Consider the following 14,284-nt stretch of genomic DNA (forward strand, 5'->3'; position numbering starts at 1 on the left):
GCCGTCCCATTCATCATTCGCCCATGGCACCTCCCGTTTGCTAGCACTCCCACGATGTCGCGCGGTTTGTTCAATACCAATTTCCTTGGACACGCTGTTTGGTCATGGTGGATGAGGGTGTATTCGGGACCCGGAGAAATTCACTCGCCGAGCCCGATAACAGGCCTCCACCCCTCATTTCAGTTTCCTGTAAATATGCGGTCAGTGACATACGGCGTAGGGCGCCTCGTGGGCGTGTTGTGGCTCTACAGCTTGCTGCCCACCAAGTGGCCTAGAAGCTCTCCTCGAATAGCTCAGTCGATCTGGGAACAAAGCCATCGATGGTATTAGCACGTCTTGTCACGATGTGCACTGGTGTGTGGCTCTCGGTGGTCAGATGCAATCCGCTGTGATGACTTGTATTGCGTTCCGGTGATACATACCTTCACGTTGGTGTAAATTCTGCGGATGAAACGCTCGGCAACGAGGTGGCCGATTGTACCGAGCAAAACAAACATACCAAAGCATGCCAGGCCCGTATATCCAAAGTACCAGATGATCTGAAAGGCGCCATACATCCTGTGGACCGGCCGGAGTGAGTCGTGGCGACAGGATGAAACTCAAAAGGCCGACCCATTGCCAATCAAGCGCAGGCCGGGCTGGGGGAGGGGTCGACATGCTGCGACGCTTACTTGGACTTGACTTGGAAATAGTAGATCGAATACAAAAATATGTAGAATGCGGTCGATCCGCCCGCAAAGAAACTGGTCCAGTGCCATCGATGGTCTTCAGAGTTCAAAAACAGGTCTGGTGGGCAGATGGAGTCAGTCCTATACGCGATCATCGACAGCCTCCTACGAAGACACAGCCGGATGGCCCGGACCCGGATTTGCTCTCTTGGCTTACATGTCGAGACGACAGCCACACAAGCAGTCACAATGCCGAGGATAACGAATACACCCTGTCGCAAAGATCGGGACGGCGGTTAAAGCCACGATTGATTCACCAGATGAGTATAGATCGGCGACATATCTGACATTTGCACAAACGTATCCAGGCCCATCCGAGCCTGCGACCCGAGTCGACACCTGCATTTCTCAGTCCACTTCGGTGACTGCTCATTCGATCGCCTTACCAGCATGAATCCATATACATAGTAGATTTTGTATCCCCAAAATGAGGAGAAGATAAAGTACATCTCGATGAAGATCGAGCCAAATGGAAGAATGCCAGAAGCCATGATGATAAACGATGGCTCGGCATACCAGGGCTTCTCCGGAATCGGCCGAGGGATCTGAGCGGCGAGGCAAGTGAGTATGAGCAAGCATTGCATCGATGCCATGTGGTGAGTCCCGGATCGAGGACGTCGCTCTCAGCCTTTGACTGGAGTCGCCTGTCTTCCGATAGCAAGCCCATCGCAAGAGACAAGCGATCGGATTTCCTGCCTACCGGGTTGACTCGACAGGGGAAGTTGGGTTCGCTTGACCAGTTGCGACCCATGATGGCTCCCAGCAAGGTGAGTGGAAACACAATAAAGCACCAAATGGCTGTAATCGCGAGCATTGTCGTGAAAGGGATAGCCTTGGACGACGAATACGAGATCGACACAAAGTTGACCAGAAAGGACACGATGCCGACCGAGCCTGGCCACAGGCCGGCCGTGACCAGCATCGTCAAGGTCCAATTTTTGCCTACAGACCACAGACGGTAGCGGTGATCAGCAGCGACTCTGGAGCTTCCGCCGAAAAGCGCAACAATCGTAGTTGCTCGCCCGCATACCTCCGTATTTGGCAAAGTAGCTTCCGCTGAAGAAGCCCGAGATAAGTGCCGTGAGCGCATACAAAAATATGCCCACGGTGAGCAGCGTCGCGCGCCTGGTTGGAGACAAAGTTTGGTGTCGTTAGTACAGATGGTGAAGCACAAAGGGCAGAGCGGCATTCGCACACCGGATGCCGATGCTGTTGTGCCACAACCAGGACCAACGGCGCCCCTCCCCGACGGAAATCTTACTCCGTATATAGATCTCCGACGATCGCATACGTCAGCAGGACAAGGATCAAACATCCCATTTGGATGCCCGTCCCCACGAGCGCCGATAGGATGCTCAGATGGGCAGGGCGGCGAAAAACATCGCCGTGAACCTGCTTCCATCCATACTCATCGCCAAGATCGCGATCCTGTTATACCCAGACCAAAAAAATCACTGGTTAGATGTTGATCCAACGAGAGCGCGGTGTACTTGGCTGAAACCGACAGACTGCAAAAAGTTCCTGGCCGCATCTCTCCAGTCGCTCGCAAGCCAGTTGAACCCACCAGATCGAGAAGATTGTCCTCGATGTTGTATCGCGAATAGTCGTGTTTGAGGGTCCGCATCAATATCAGAATGACCAGTCCAGCGAGGAATATCACCATCATGAAGGAGTTGAAGATAGAGAACCAATGAATCTGGAATCATTTGCAGCCGAAGATGGTCGGTGTGAGCCACATGAGTCGGGCCAGCAGCGGCGTCTAATCCCGGCTGTGTTGCCGCTCCAGCGCACACATAACGGATCAAAAGTCTTCAAATCGTGAGCATCGTTCGTGCTCCCTGTCGATATCTTACAGCCCTGCCTCAGCGTACCTTGTGCTCGAAAAAGTCACTGTCCAGATATCTTGAGAAGCGGGTAGAGTATGGGTCCGATGTTTCGGTCCATTCAACCGAATACGTAAAATCAATGGACAAGGTCCCATCGAGATGGCTCGGCAGCAACACCGGATTCGAGCTGTGCAGCCATCGGGAAACACAGGGTTAGCACCTCGACACAGGCACGGACTGAGGCACGTGGGATGGCTGTTGCTCACCTTGCCACCTCTGCATGGATGATCTTGACAGCGCATCGATTGGGACATCAGTATATCCGTCAGCCAAAGAAAACGGGCATGGGACCGTGGATCCAGGGGCACTCGTGCATAAGTCCCGTGCCTGATAAGTGAATTTGGGCGAATGGAAGGCTACCTGATCACCATTGTACGAAAGTTGGAAGGTCTTGTGGGTGTAAAGATACAAGTCGGGTGTCGGCTTCTGGTCATCGATATGCCCAACATAGTCTAGCACGGTGACGTTGTTAGGGTCATTTGCGACGATCGATGATGGCCAACGAAGGGAGCCTCTGATTATACAGCTGCTCTCCGTCTGCAGCAGAGTCTGGCTGCTCATAATGCTTAGGATCGGATTGCTTGCTACAGATCAAATTTGAACACGCCACTGTATCGCCGATCGCCTCGAGCTCGATCATATGAAACCAGCTTACCCCATATCGGCAAATCGTCTGGAGCCGCAGAAGCAAGATGAATTGGTGGAGTAGGAGCACATTGCGAGTCAGTTCGAGCCGGTTGGGCGAAAACAAGCGACCCAGGCGCTGCTCTCGTCTGTCCCGACTGGACGATGCTTCAGGAGACAACAACCTCGGCCTCACCAATGAACATCTGGTACCAGTAGTTGTTTCGGACAGAGTAGCGAAAGAGATTGATTTCCTTGCTGTGAAGTATCGTCGAGCAAAGGGTGGTGTTCTGACGATCCTCTGGGACGAGCGCGGCCAGGGTCGGATGGTTGGATGGTTGGATGAGATGGAGTGGTGCATGGGATGGAGTATTCAAAGGAACGGCGGCAGATTGAGCCACAACGCCCGGCGAGTTGGGAGGGCTCGATTGCGGGCTGGATGCAGGCAGGACCTCAGACACTGATGCAATCAACCCCACTCCCAAATCTATACGCCGCTCCAAGCGTGAGCGGACTCGGACTACATACGTGCAAACTTGATGTCTGCACCAAGCCCGATCAGCTCGACGCCGAGAAGAGCCTCGCCCAGGGTTTCGTGGTAATGCTCGACGTCCTTGGAGCCGAGGCAGAAGGGTAGTTGGGTGTATTCATACGTCTCTTGGCTATTTGCATAGGGACCGACGGTATTCATCCATACGACGACCTCTTCACTGTCTCGATACTGGATGACAGTGATGTACCAGCATTAGATCAAGGCAAGGCAAGGCAAGGGGGAGACCAAGGGCCAGATGCTTCCGCGGAATATGCCAGGACAATGACAACATCACAAGCACATGGCACGGCAACACATGGCTCCAACGGCACCGCTGGTCGGTTCGGCCCCAGGGTAAAAGTCGATATCGTCGGCAGTGCCGATCCAGAAGTAGCCTCTGGCAGCAGACTTACCCTGTGCGAATGCTCGTCGGCCCATGCCGCCTGGATCCAACACAGAATCACAAGCAGAGCCACGAGAGCGATCCTCGGGCACCGCATGGAATCAAAGGACATGGCTTTGCCGGTTTCGAGGATCGATGATGGCAGCAAGCGCTGTGTCGGCGAAGGGTTATGCGCAGAGATGGCGGCCAAGGAGCAAGCCGATGTGGGCTGCTGGATCAGGGAGCAGCGCGGCCTTGTCGCCGACGCAAGAGGCAAGGCGCAAGGAGCAAGGAGCAAGGAGCAAGGAGCAGGAGCAAGGCACAAGGAGCAAGTGCATCTATTAAATTAATTACCGGCTTCCCTCGGCTCGAACCGCACCGGCCAGCCGGATCTCCTCGCCGGCTCTCGGTCGCGCCTCGCTCCCCGCCTCGCTCCTCGCCTCGCTCATTTTTTTTCGTTTTGCGTGAGGCGACTTGTCAAAGCATTCCTCGACAGCCCGAGAATCGGTTTGCTTGCGCTTCTTCCTCGATCTGCCTTTTCGCACAAGCCTCGGTCTCGACACACGTCTGCCATGTTCCGCGCTGCCCGCTCTGCCATCGCCCCCATCAAGGTACCGCTGTCCGTTCGCTGCGTCTCGGCCGTGCTCCTTCCAGGCAACCAGGCGCCCTCTCGTTGCTCGGCTTGCGACTCGACCCGGCCTCGTCGTCACCAAGATATGCATTATGGATCGCGCATCTGGCGTCGCTCTCCGGCGGCCACGTATGCATCAGCGGCATGGGGAGTACCACTCACCCGTATATCCACTGCCCGTCTCTTCTTTGCCGGCATTTCAGGCCGCCGTCGCTTTCCGCGTGGCTCCGACCCCCATCCGCGCCATGTCCACCCAGGCCCCCGGTATAGAACTGTTGCATCCGACTTGTGACTCAGCTGTCCATGTGCAGCCCATGCTGCCCGATGGCCCGATCCCCCTCCATCCTAATCAATTCTCTTCTGCTTGATGTCCGAACGATGCGTTTCGTCGACGATATGATTCTGGATATGGCTCATGTCCAAACGGCTGTGCTGCTGGACTCTCCTCCTCGATGTCGACCTGAATGCGTGTCATCTGCGACGGAACACTTGATGGAATTGCCGACACCTACCGAACCTGGGACTGGATGATTGTTACGGCTACTTTGCTGGAACCATATCATGGGCGGCATGGACAATGGACTCGGATATGCGCCTTGGGACCAACGCTGTGCTATATCGGTCGATATGCTCAATGATGTTTGGTTCGGCAACTCGTCTATTAGACTTCATCCAGAAGCTGTACCTGGATGCCATCCGTGGCTACGTGCCCAAGGAGGTTAGATTCTGAGTGTTGCATGCGGCTCTGGTGCGGAACGATACAGAACCAAGATGCGACCGACTTCCAGCTCAACTTTAGCTGATCAGCTCGTTGTCTTGAATTTGTCAACTCGATCTAGACCACCGAGAAGGTTGCCATCCCCGATAAGTTCACCGTTCCTGCCCCCCCTCCCAAGGTAATGTTTGATTACTCGTTGGACACCACCAGAAGCAATGTCTTTGGTTGTGGTATCGTGGAGCTCTCTTCTCGTAGACGTGCATTGTCTGCGAATGGCCTCATGGACAACGGACACAGATAAACTGTGCTGTTTGCTGACATTGCTGGATGATACTCTAGCCCGAGCTGGAGACTGCCCCCGCCCGCGCTGTTCAGGGTGAGGAGGCCTTTGCCGAAGAAGAGTGGCCCGCTCTGTACAACGCCATCGATGATCCCCACAACTACAACGGTAGGTGCTTCCCGACGACAAGAATCATGGCAACGTCAAAGTGCCGGTGTGTCGGGCGTCGTTGGCTGTGCTCCTTCCCGTATCAGACTCTCGCCGCCCATGGATGTGGTGCTTGCACTGTTATGTTTCGCTGACAACCGATCACTACCATCTCCATCTCCATCTCCATCTCCATCTCCATCTCCATCTCCATCTCCATCTCCATCTCCATCTCCATCTCCATCTCCATCTCCATCTCCATCTCCATCTCCATCTCCATCGCCATCGCCATCGCCATCTCCATCGCCATCGCCATCGCCATCTTTCCTCTGCAATTGTCCAGATGAGTGGGACTTCACCACCGACAATGACGACGGTGCTCTGCTCCCCCAGCGTCTGAAGCCCGTCGACTACGACGCCCACCACTAAACTGCCTCGGCCCAACCCGACGGACAAGCTCGATGTCGAACCGATTGATTCGCTAATGTAGTTTTTGTCGAGCCCGACCTCCTTCCAGCCTGCGCGCGCACGAGCGAGGTATCCAGGAATTGCCACCTGATAGCCCTCATTGCGGCGTCCGCAAATATACATTCACAACACAGCTGCAGTTCCGCATCGTGCTGGCGCATGAGCACGGATTCTGGTGACAACGTACGTCCCTTGCAACCACCATGAATCGAGGTGGTCCGGAGGGCACGGCCAGTGGGATGTGCTTCATGGTGTGGGAAAGGAGCACTATGCGGGCAGCCTCCCGCCAACACCGACATCCATACATCCCGTCGGTGACCATCCTGCCGGTGACCATCCCTCGATGACCATCTGCCGGAATCCGCATCCTTCTGGAAGCGCTCGTGTCCGCCATCCCCAGAGTGCCCCCACATGACCAAGCGAACCCTGACATGGCGTGACACCACAGCGACGCGGGCCAACAAAAGGGCGGGGCTGCTGGACGCCGACCCCGCCTTCTCCAAACGCATCTCGACCCCACCGGCCAGTCCTCTCTGCGTCTGCCCAGCAACAAGCAAAGCTCGAATATCCCTTGGTAAGATCCACGCCCGTTCGTCTCTCCTTCGGCCAACATTGCAGATCATCCGTCGCTGCATTCTTCTCGCTGCAGCATCTGGATCGAGCTACCGGATCAGTATCTGCGGCCTTCCCTCGCTCTCCCGCTCGATTGAGCATGATCCAGATCTGCACCTTTCACGCGCCTCTTACCCTCTTGTCTATACTCCAACCCAGCTTCAACCAATCCCTTCCATCGAATCACTACACATTCGCTCTGCGACTCCGAAGCCTGCGTTAGCATTCCATAGTCCTCTCCAAGCGTCCGAATGAACCCAGGTGCGATGAGATGTCATGAGGTGTTGTGTGGCGGATATGATCCTTGCCGGGCGGACTCGTTTGATGCACGGGTTACCATCCTTGGTGGTCATCTCTGTCATGCCATGTCGTATCATGCCATGTCATAGCGGCGATTGCTCTACATCGGGCCTGTGTATGTCCGGATGTGCATGCACTCCAATGCTGGGTCCGGTGCTGCTGCTGCATGACCGATACTCATTGCAGCCGACTGTGATGTCCAGAAGCGCCTCTACGGATGTATTGCGTCTAATTGTTTGATTCGCTGTGGATCGGTGCACTAGCAACCATCGATCGCATTGATCTTCCCGTTGAGGAACTAAAGTGGCGCCTCAATGTGAGTGGGGCCAATGAAGCCTTCAATTACTACCTCACGATGGACGAGGGCCACGTCGCATGTATTCAGGTAGGAGCAATCGCCCGTCCTCTCGACTGAGTCGAAACGAAGCCTGGTTTTATAGTATCACGAGCAGAGCTTGCACAAGCGCTTTCATATGCCTGTTATATACTCACCCGATCTGCATTTCCCACTTCCTCGTCTCGGTCGCTGGCTGTGGCTGCCCTCGTGTACACTCGTACTGCTTGGCACTCGAAATCACAGATAATCTACTCGACTCTTGGGTATGTCGATTGATTTTGCTTCGAATCTGATATGAAGAAGGGTGCACTGCTATTGAAACTGACGATGGAGGGAAAGGCGATGGCCAAGAGCGGAGATATCATGAGACGAGTGTTGCCCCAAGTTCGTGATGCCATGCGATCGGTGCTCAGAGATCCGTTTTGGCTAATGCTGACCCCATATGCCCGTTTGATCTGGGACACCAGCTGGAGCCCCTCTGTCCAGGTAAGCTGTTGCGATTCAGTTGTGATAGCACGCCATATCGCATATCGCACATCGCACAAATTGAGCATGCGTCGGCTGCAATGCCCCCCGGAACTCAATTTCCCTTGCACTCCGCGGCCATGCTTCTACATCTTATGCATCATGTGCCAACCTAATAGGTCTCGGGGCGATTTTATCATGCCAACGGCCAAAACTACACCAAAACCGCATCATTTGCTGGCACAGCCATGGTGCTGTCTCCTGATCGACACTCTGCCACCTGTGAAAAGTCGACGTTCTTCTTCAATCCAGACACCTGGACATGGACCATCTCTTACCAGAGCAGCGCGCCTGACGAGCTGTCGATGGAACTTGAGTTTGTTGCCACCGATCAAGGCTGCCAAATTAACGGCGGACAGAAGAATTTCTTCATAGACAAACCCGCCAACGGCTACGTGCTTAGCCAGTTTATACCCAAGGCCAAGGTCAACGCTACCATCAAGGTGGATGGCCAGACTCTGACGGCGCCGCATGCTCAAGGCGCCATCCTGCGTTACATTCACAACAAGCCCACACTCCCTGGTCGATGGAACTGGGTCAACTTCCAGACGAACCAAGATTCACTTTTGTTGCTCCAGGTGAGTTCTCGAGCCGATTTGCTGCTTGAAGGTGTGTCGATTGAGCGGTGGAAGCCGTCATGGCCTCCTGAGGACCCAAAGTCATTCTGATCCATCCAATCTGCGGCCGTATCCAGTTTGAGATGCCCGATGGCTATGAATACGACATTGACGTGTCGAGCGAAGGCATCTTGGTCCTGAACGACAAGACCGTCGCGGTCACTCTCGAAAATTGCGCCACTCACATCGATCCCGAGCCCGACAGCACCAACGGATATCTAGTCCCTTCGCGTCTGCACTACGAGTGGATTGGGAAAACAAAGGATGGCCAAGAACTCAAAGTCCTCCTCGAGACCCCGGCCGCACACATGCGCGGCCGTATCGATGTGCTGAGCGAGCTGCCTTACTTTTTGCGAGTCTTTCTCCAAACATTCGTGATGGCCCCATACATCTACCATTGGGTGGAAAAAGCCAAAGTTTCGGTCAAAATCGGCGATGAAGTACGCATTCTCGAAGGTTCTGCTTTCTTGGAGACGACGTTTACGTACAAAATGGATGAATGAGCCCGCCAACTTTAAGGCGCAAGGTTTTGCTCGATCAATTTACGTAAATATAGTTCTTTAAAACGTAAACGGGGACACCGAGCGATGGTCATGGTTGAGAAAGAGAGTGGTGGCTAGTGAGCGGCATCCATAATGGGGTCTCATCCAACGATTACGCCGCCGTTGCTGTCGCCAGCGTCGCCAGCAATTTCAAGTCGGAAGCCGCGTCCGTAGATCCTGCGTGCTCGAGTGAAACCGTCTGTGATCATCGTCAAAGCTCATTCAGAATGAAATAGACAGCATCAACTGTGATGGAGGCACTTCCCAACCCAGCGCCAGTGCTTCTATAGGGTGCGCAATCTGCATTTGAGCAGCGGTCGAGGGGACACGTCTTGCAAGACTCTCCCTTCCAGCACTGCCAATATGAAGCCCAAGACGAGCTCGCCGTCGGGTCGTTGTTGCAGGTGCGTGGCTAGCATTGCTGATCGACCCAGAGTATGGGATCTCGCCACAAAATGCTCAAAGAGATGGCTGAAAACGGTCTTATCTATTGTAGATTCACGGAGGGGGGGAGTTGGACCGGCGGTATCGCCAAGCAAAGGATGGATTTTAGAGCTGAACGGCCTTCTCGAGAGCCTGCTTGATATCGGCAACCAGATCGTCGCCATCCTCAATCCCAACCGACATTCTAATCAGACTATCAGTCACCCCGAGGGCTGCACGGGCCTCAGGAGTGAGCGAGGCGTGGGTCATGACCGCCGGCAGCTCGGCAAGACTCTCGACACCGCCCAGGGACTCGGCAAGGGCAAAGAGGTTGAGGGCCGAGAGGAACTTGTTTGAAGTCTCGAGGTTGCCGTTCTTGAGGCGGAACGAGAGCATGCCGCCAAAGCCCTTTTGCTGGCGCTTGGCGAGCTCGTGCTGCTTGTGCGAAGGAAGGCCTGGATAGATGACTTCGGAGACCAGTGGCGAGGCCTCCAGGAAGTGCGCGATTCTGATGGCGTTCGCCTCGTGCTGCTTCATGCCTATATTCGATGCGTACCCCACCACCGAAACCATCAGTTCTACGGAATCATGTCGCCAGGAGATTTAGCTGTGAGACACAGTTCATCACGACGGGCGGCTTACGGAGGTGAAGGGTCTTCAAACCACGGTTGGCAAGGAAGCAGTCAAACACGCTTGGGACACCGCCGATCGAGTTTTGAAGGAATCGGAGGCGAGCGTAAAGATCCTCCCTGTTGGTGATGGCGACGCCCATGACGCAGTCGGAATGGCCATTGATGTACTGCGAAAGCACATTGACGGATTATTACAGTGCTCGCACGGGGCATCGCCATTTACAGAAGAGTGAACACCGCCATGCTCCTGTAGCTGGGGTAGCACTCACCTTGGTAACAGAGTGAACAACAACGTCGGCACCGAGTTCAAGAGGATTCTGCAAACATCAAGGGCATTCGGGTTAGCAGAGGATGTCATCGAGAAACAGCACAGGACCTCGACGGGAGCCTCGAGGAAGGTAGCTCATCTTCCATCTAGAATCGCGCAGTACAAGATCGCCAGCAGTGTACCTGGAAGAAAGGGCTCATGAAAGTGTTGTCGACAACAAGGAAGACGTTGGGATAGGAGTGGGCAATCTCGGCGACAGCCTTGATGTCAACCAAACGCAGGGTGGGGTTGGCTGCCGCAACGCGAGCAAAATTGGCAGTCGTTAGCAATCAAGGGGCAGTGCTGCTGGCTCCCATCCGCCTGAGCGTGTTTTCATCGCTTCTGTTCAAGCAATCGTAAGCGCTGCTCTCAACAGTGTGTAGAGTCGATCGCAATCTCCTCCTCCCTCCTTTTACTCACTGGGAGACTCGACCCAGATCATCTTGGTGTTGGGCTTGATGGCCGATCGGAGATTTTCGGGGTTGTAAAGGTCCACAAAGGTGACGTCGATGCCGTTGTTGCTGGCGACCTTGGTGAAGTACCGGAAGGTGCCGCCATAGACATCGTTGACGCTAACGACATGATCGCCGGAGGCGAGCAGACCCGTGACGTTGGCGGTAGTGACGGATCCCGAAGCATAAGCCAGACAGTGCTTGCCGTTCTCAAGAGCAGCAACGGCGGTCTCGAAAGCCGTGCGGGTGGGGTTGCCAGCACGGGAATAGTCGTAGCCCTTGTGGACACCCGCGGCCTCCTGGGCAAAGGTGGTGGAGAGCGAGATCGGAGGAATGACGGCGCCGGTAACGGGGTCTGTGCAAGGCGGCGAGAGGGGAATAGGGAGATGCGGGGTCAGAGAAGATGCGGGGTCAGAAAAGATGCGGGGTCAGAAAATGCACATTCCACTGAGGAGTTTGCAGGGCAACCGCTTGGCCACTCCCGAGGCATCAGAGATGCGATTGCGGTGCGTGTCGCCAAGCCAGATGTGTGTGGATGCGACAGCAACTCGCTTGCAGACCGGTAAGCGCATACCGGGCTCCTGGCCGGCGTGAATCGCGCGGGTAGCGAACTTGAAGTCGGAGTAGTCCTGCTGGTGGTGGGCCATTGCGACGGGAGTGGACAGTGCGGAAGGTGCGATGGGCTTTGGAGTGAGGCGAGCGCAGATCTGATCGGCGAGGGCGACAGAGGTCGAGACGAGGCCGCAGGGATTTATATCCCAACTGGGGTCGTTTGCTTTTTGTCAGCGGCCTTGTGGATGCAGCGACGCGCAATCCAGCCCCACAGCGTTGCGACACAGAGCAAGCACGCCGGCACCGCCGTGCGGCTGTCTTGCGCAAGTCCGCCCCGGAGTGAGGCCACTGCGGGCTGCGGCGACGCTGATTGGCCCCGGAGGGTGTGGGGGCGGCCACGGGGCGGATGGCCATCCGGCCCTGGACGGGAGGGCCGGCACGCCGGGACTCGGTGCTGGCGGTGCTGGCGGTGCAGATCAGCAGCCGGTGGCGTCGCTGGGCGGCCTCCTGGTGCTGAGGCAGTGGCGGCGGCTTTCATACTCCTGTGTCGGTGCAGTGCCATTCCGGAGTGAACTCGATGAACGCTGGGGCAGCGTGGCTGTGGGCCGACTCTGCACAGCCAGCTCCAGCCAGCTCCAGCCAGCTCCAGCCAGTCCAAGCGTCAATGCTGTTGGTTGACATATCGCAGCTGGCCACGGAGTGCTCAGACGCCCTCGGTTTGACCCTCCCAGCCTATCACCTTCCGCCCTTGCACTCTGGCGCTGAAGCAGCCGCTTGAGCCCAGGCGGTGTGACGAGTGAGAACTCTAACACATCCGAGCATGGTCTGCGAGACGTGCGTGGGAGATAGGGAGGGCAGACGTTGGTCGACTATTTTCAGAAACCCGGGGCTCCCACACAGTGAACAAAGCGAGAAGGCTTCACTGTTCGAAGCCAGTTGATGATATTGCACTTACAGGGTGGATCCGGTGGCTCATGATTACAACATAACTGCAAATCGGTCTCATGGCTGAGTCTGAGCGATTGAGTCTGGACCACACCTTAAATGCCGGTATTGCAGTTGAATAATGATGGCGGATAGATCTGCCCCAGAAGCCCACACGATGACTCAACGGATACGCTGTATATATGTGTGTGTGTGCGCATCGGCTGTGACAAACAGCAAAAGGTATGCACGAAATAGGGCAGGTTGAGTGCGATAACAAATATCCAAACAGAGTCATTGAATATACTTCCCGGCTCGCCCAGCTTCGGACCCGCACCTAGGTCTGCTGAGGAGCTGGGCGACTAAGGTATGGGTTAATGACTCAGCTTGCCCTTATACCTGGATGCCTCAAGGACAGCTTCGGTCCGCTACCTCAGCCGATACGAAGCTTCTTCAGCACCGAGCACTCAAAGCAGATGAAATCCAAGTCCATTTTCAGCCCAAACAGCGGTCTGCCCAGAGGTCGCCCTGACCCGCTGTACTCCCCGTCGCCATGCAGCTCTTGAAAGCCCACACCCGATACCGATCGTCCGCTCCACTCCACTCCACCCCACTCCACCCCACTTTGGTCAAGCTCGGCTTGCTCCAACACCCTGCCTATCACCCCTCCTCTGACTCAACTTTTTTTTTCCGTATTGGCCTCTACATTGATCGGGTTGGTATTGGTACTGGCCGTGCTCCTGTCGGCCAATCTCCGCCTCCTGCGCCACACCGACCCTCTCTACCCTTCGGTGCAGGCCCCGAGCCTGACTCGGCCATGTCTCCTCCCACCGCTCGCATCTGAAAAATGGCGCGGGATTTTGGTCCTGCGCTGGGCTCCAAATTCAGCGCATCACCCATGTCCCCCGAGGCTGCCCTTGAGTCGAGCTGGGAGCTAGTGGCCTTTCCAGAGACGCTGGAGGCAGGAGCGAAAGAAACCAAAGGAGCGATAACAGCGAGTAACCGTGATCGCTGTTACTGCACAGCGAGCACAAATAATACTTTACTAGTGGTTGTGATGTGGCAACAATACTCCAGAAAGCATAGGGGAGCTTCAAAACCGGTAGTGTATTGGTGTTCGCCTGGAACACTAACGCATCTGTGTCGGTCACACCATCGACACTCCTCAAACTACCACCCCGAAGCACCGAAGCTCAGAAATCAGTAATATCAGTATCGTGTTTATTTCTTTATCGCCATCGTCCTTGGAGTCGCGTTGGTCCAAGCATAAACTGACTCATCGGCGGTTTCGCCCCGGAGCATCAGATCTCGCGATTGCTGGGTTGAAACCCTCGTTGCGAGCGTGACTCAGTGCCGTAGCACCCAAACATATTATTCGCCTTTCGTTCCCAAAATTCCACACCCCCCCAATACCCACTCTCTCCCCTCACTCGCTCACTCCCTCTCTCCACCTTCGCCCTCCTCCTAATCTCTTCCTCTGGACGGGCAGCCGCTCACCTGACACTCGGACTGGCTTCACCCGTGACCATATCGTTTGTCTCTCCTTACCCGCGCATAAAGGGTGCACTCCCCAGCTCATTCCGCCATTTTCAGCGTGTCTTACACTTGCAGTAGCGATCGCAAGTATTTTGCCCTGCTGTGTGGCTCATTGGGTTCTTCGCGGGC

At 55.4% G+C, this 14,284-nt stretch overlaps 4 protein-coding genes across 4 annotated transcripts; 2 read left to right on the plus strand and 2 right to left on the minus strand.

Annotated features, from left to right (window-relative positions):
- Positions 1-102: 102 nt before the first annotated feature.
- On the minus strand, positions 103-4,377 carry BJ171DRAFT_219912 (uncharacterized protein). The gene is made up of 16 exons (XM_053106471.1): positions 4,184-4,377; positions 3,767-3,959; positions 3,435-3,539; positions 3,270-3,287; positions 2,975-3,066; positions 2,821-2,843; positions 2,600-2,741; positions 2,293-2,424; positions 1,990-2,156; positions 1,759-1,853; positions 1,429-1,670; positions 1,115-1,273; positions 886-940; positions 672-786; positions 423-558; positions 103-302 (listed from the first exon to the last, which is right to left on the minus strand). The coding sequence occupies exons 1-16, from the start codon at positions 4,283-4,285 to the stop codon at positions 294-296; spliced, it is 1,785 nt and encodes a 594-aa protein (XP_052963279.1). The 5' UTR covers positions 4,286-4,377; the 3' UTR covers positions 103-293.
- Positions 4,378-5,077: 700 nt separating this feature from the next.
- BJ171DRAFT_632238 (uncharacterized protein) lies at positions 5,078-6,573 on the plus strand. Its single transcript, XM_053115646.1, has 4 exons — positions 5,078-5,501; positions 5,623-5,679; positions 5,841-5,949; positions 6,272-6,573. The coding sequence occupies exons 1-4, from the start codon at positions 5,361-5,363 to the stop codon at positions 6,355-6,357; spliced, it is 393 nt and encodes a 130-aa protein (XP_052963280.1). The 5' UTR covers positions 5,078-5,360; the 3' UTR covers positions 6,358-6,573.
- Positions 6,574-6,905: 332 nt separating this feature from the next.
- Positions 6,906-9,356, plus strand: BJ171DRAFT_519416 (oxidative stress survival, Svf1-like protein). Its single transcript, XM_053112350.1, has 7 exons — positions 6,906-6,970; positions 7,168-7,269; positions 7,572-7,693; positions 7,889-7,908; positions 8,113-8,131; positions 8,290-8,748; positions 8,865-9,356. Exons 2-7 carry the CDS (start codon positions 7,260-7,262, stop codon positions 9,288-9,290), a joined length of 1,056 nt encoding a protein of 351 aa, XP_052963281.1. The 5' UTR covers positions 6,906-6,970; positions 7,168-7,259; the 3' UTR covers positions 9,291-9,356.
- Positions 9,357-9,797: 441 nt separating this feature from the next.
- On the minus strand, positions 9,798-11,851 carry BJ171DRAFT_219981 (Cys/Met metabolism PLP-dependent enzyme-domain-containing protein). The gene is made up of 6 exons (XM_053106473.1): positions 11,718-11,851; positions 11,112-11,498; positions 10,835-10,944; positions 10,654-10,701; positions 10,395-10,551; positions 9,798-10,291 (listed from the first exon to the last, which is right to left on the minus strand). Exons 1-6 carry the CDS (start codon positions 11,788-11,790, stop codon positions 9,879-9,881), a joined length of 1,188 nt encoding a protein of 395 aa, XP_052963282.1. The 5' UTR covers positions 11,791-11,851; the 3' UTR covers positions 9,798-9,878.
- Positions 11,852-14,284: the final 2,433 nt, after the last annotated feature.

The sequence above is a fragment of the Polychytrium aggregatum genome (genome assembly GCF_025602895.1).
Source record: "Polychytrium aggregatum strain JEL109 chromosome Unknown BJ171scaffold_42, whole genome shotgun sequence".
Classification (NCBI taxonomy): Eukaryota; Fungi; Chytridiomycota; class Chytridiomycetes; order Polychytriales; genus Polychytrium; species Polychytrium aggregatum.

Coding starts and splice junctions, on each gene's coding strand:
- BJ171DRAFT_219912 (XM_053106471.1), bottom strand. CDS start 4,285: ATGTCCTTTGATTCCATGCGGTGCCCGAGGATCGCTCTCGTGGCTCTG. Junction 1,274..1,428: donor TCCCCTGTCGAGTCAACCCG/GTAGGCAGGAAA, acceptor CTCGCCGCTCAG/ATCCCTCGGCCGATTCCGGA. Junction 941..1,114: donor ATGTATATGGATTCATGCTG/GTAAGGCGATCG, acceptor TCTTTGCGACAG/GGTGTATTCGTTATCCTCGG.
- BJ171DRAFT_632238 (XM_053115646.1), top strand. CDS start 5,361: ATGGACTCGGATATGCGCCTTGGGACCAACGCTGTGCTATATCGGTCG. Junction 5,502..5,622: donor GTGGCTACGTGCCCAAGGAG/GTTAGATTCTGA, acceptor AACTCGATCTAG/ACCACCGAGAAGGTTGCCAT. Junction 5,680..5,840: donor TTCCTGCCCCCCCTCCCAAG/GTAATGTTTGAT, acceptor ATGATACTCTAG/CCCGAGCTGGAGACTGCCCC.
- BJ171DRAFT_519416 (XM_053112350.1), top strand. Junction 7,694..7,888: donor GCCACGTCGCATGTATTCAG/GTAGGAGCAATC, acceptor TCGAAATCACAG/ATAATCTACTCGACTCTTGG. Junction 8,749..8,864: donor ATTCACTTTTGTTGCTCCAG/GTGAGTTCTCGA, acceptor GGCCGTATCCAG/TTTGAGATGCCCGATGGCTA.
- BJ171DRAFT_219981 (XM_053106473.1), bottom strand. CDS start 11,790: ATGGCCCACCACCAGCAGGACTACTCCGACTTCAAGTTCGCTACCCGC. Junction 10,945..11,111: donor GATCTGGGTCGAGTCTCCCA/GTGAGTAAAAGG, acceptor GCGTTGCGGCAG/CCAACCCCACCCTGCGTTTG. Junction 10,702..10,834: donor TCATGAGCCCTTTCTTCCAG/GTACACTGCTGG, acceptor TGATGTTTGCAG/AATCCTCTTGAACTCGGTGC.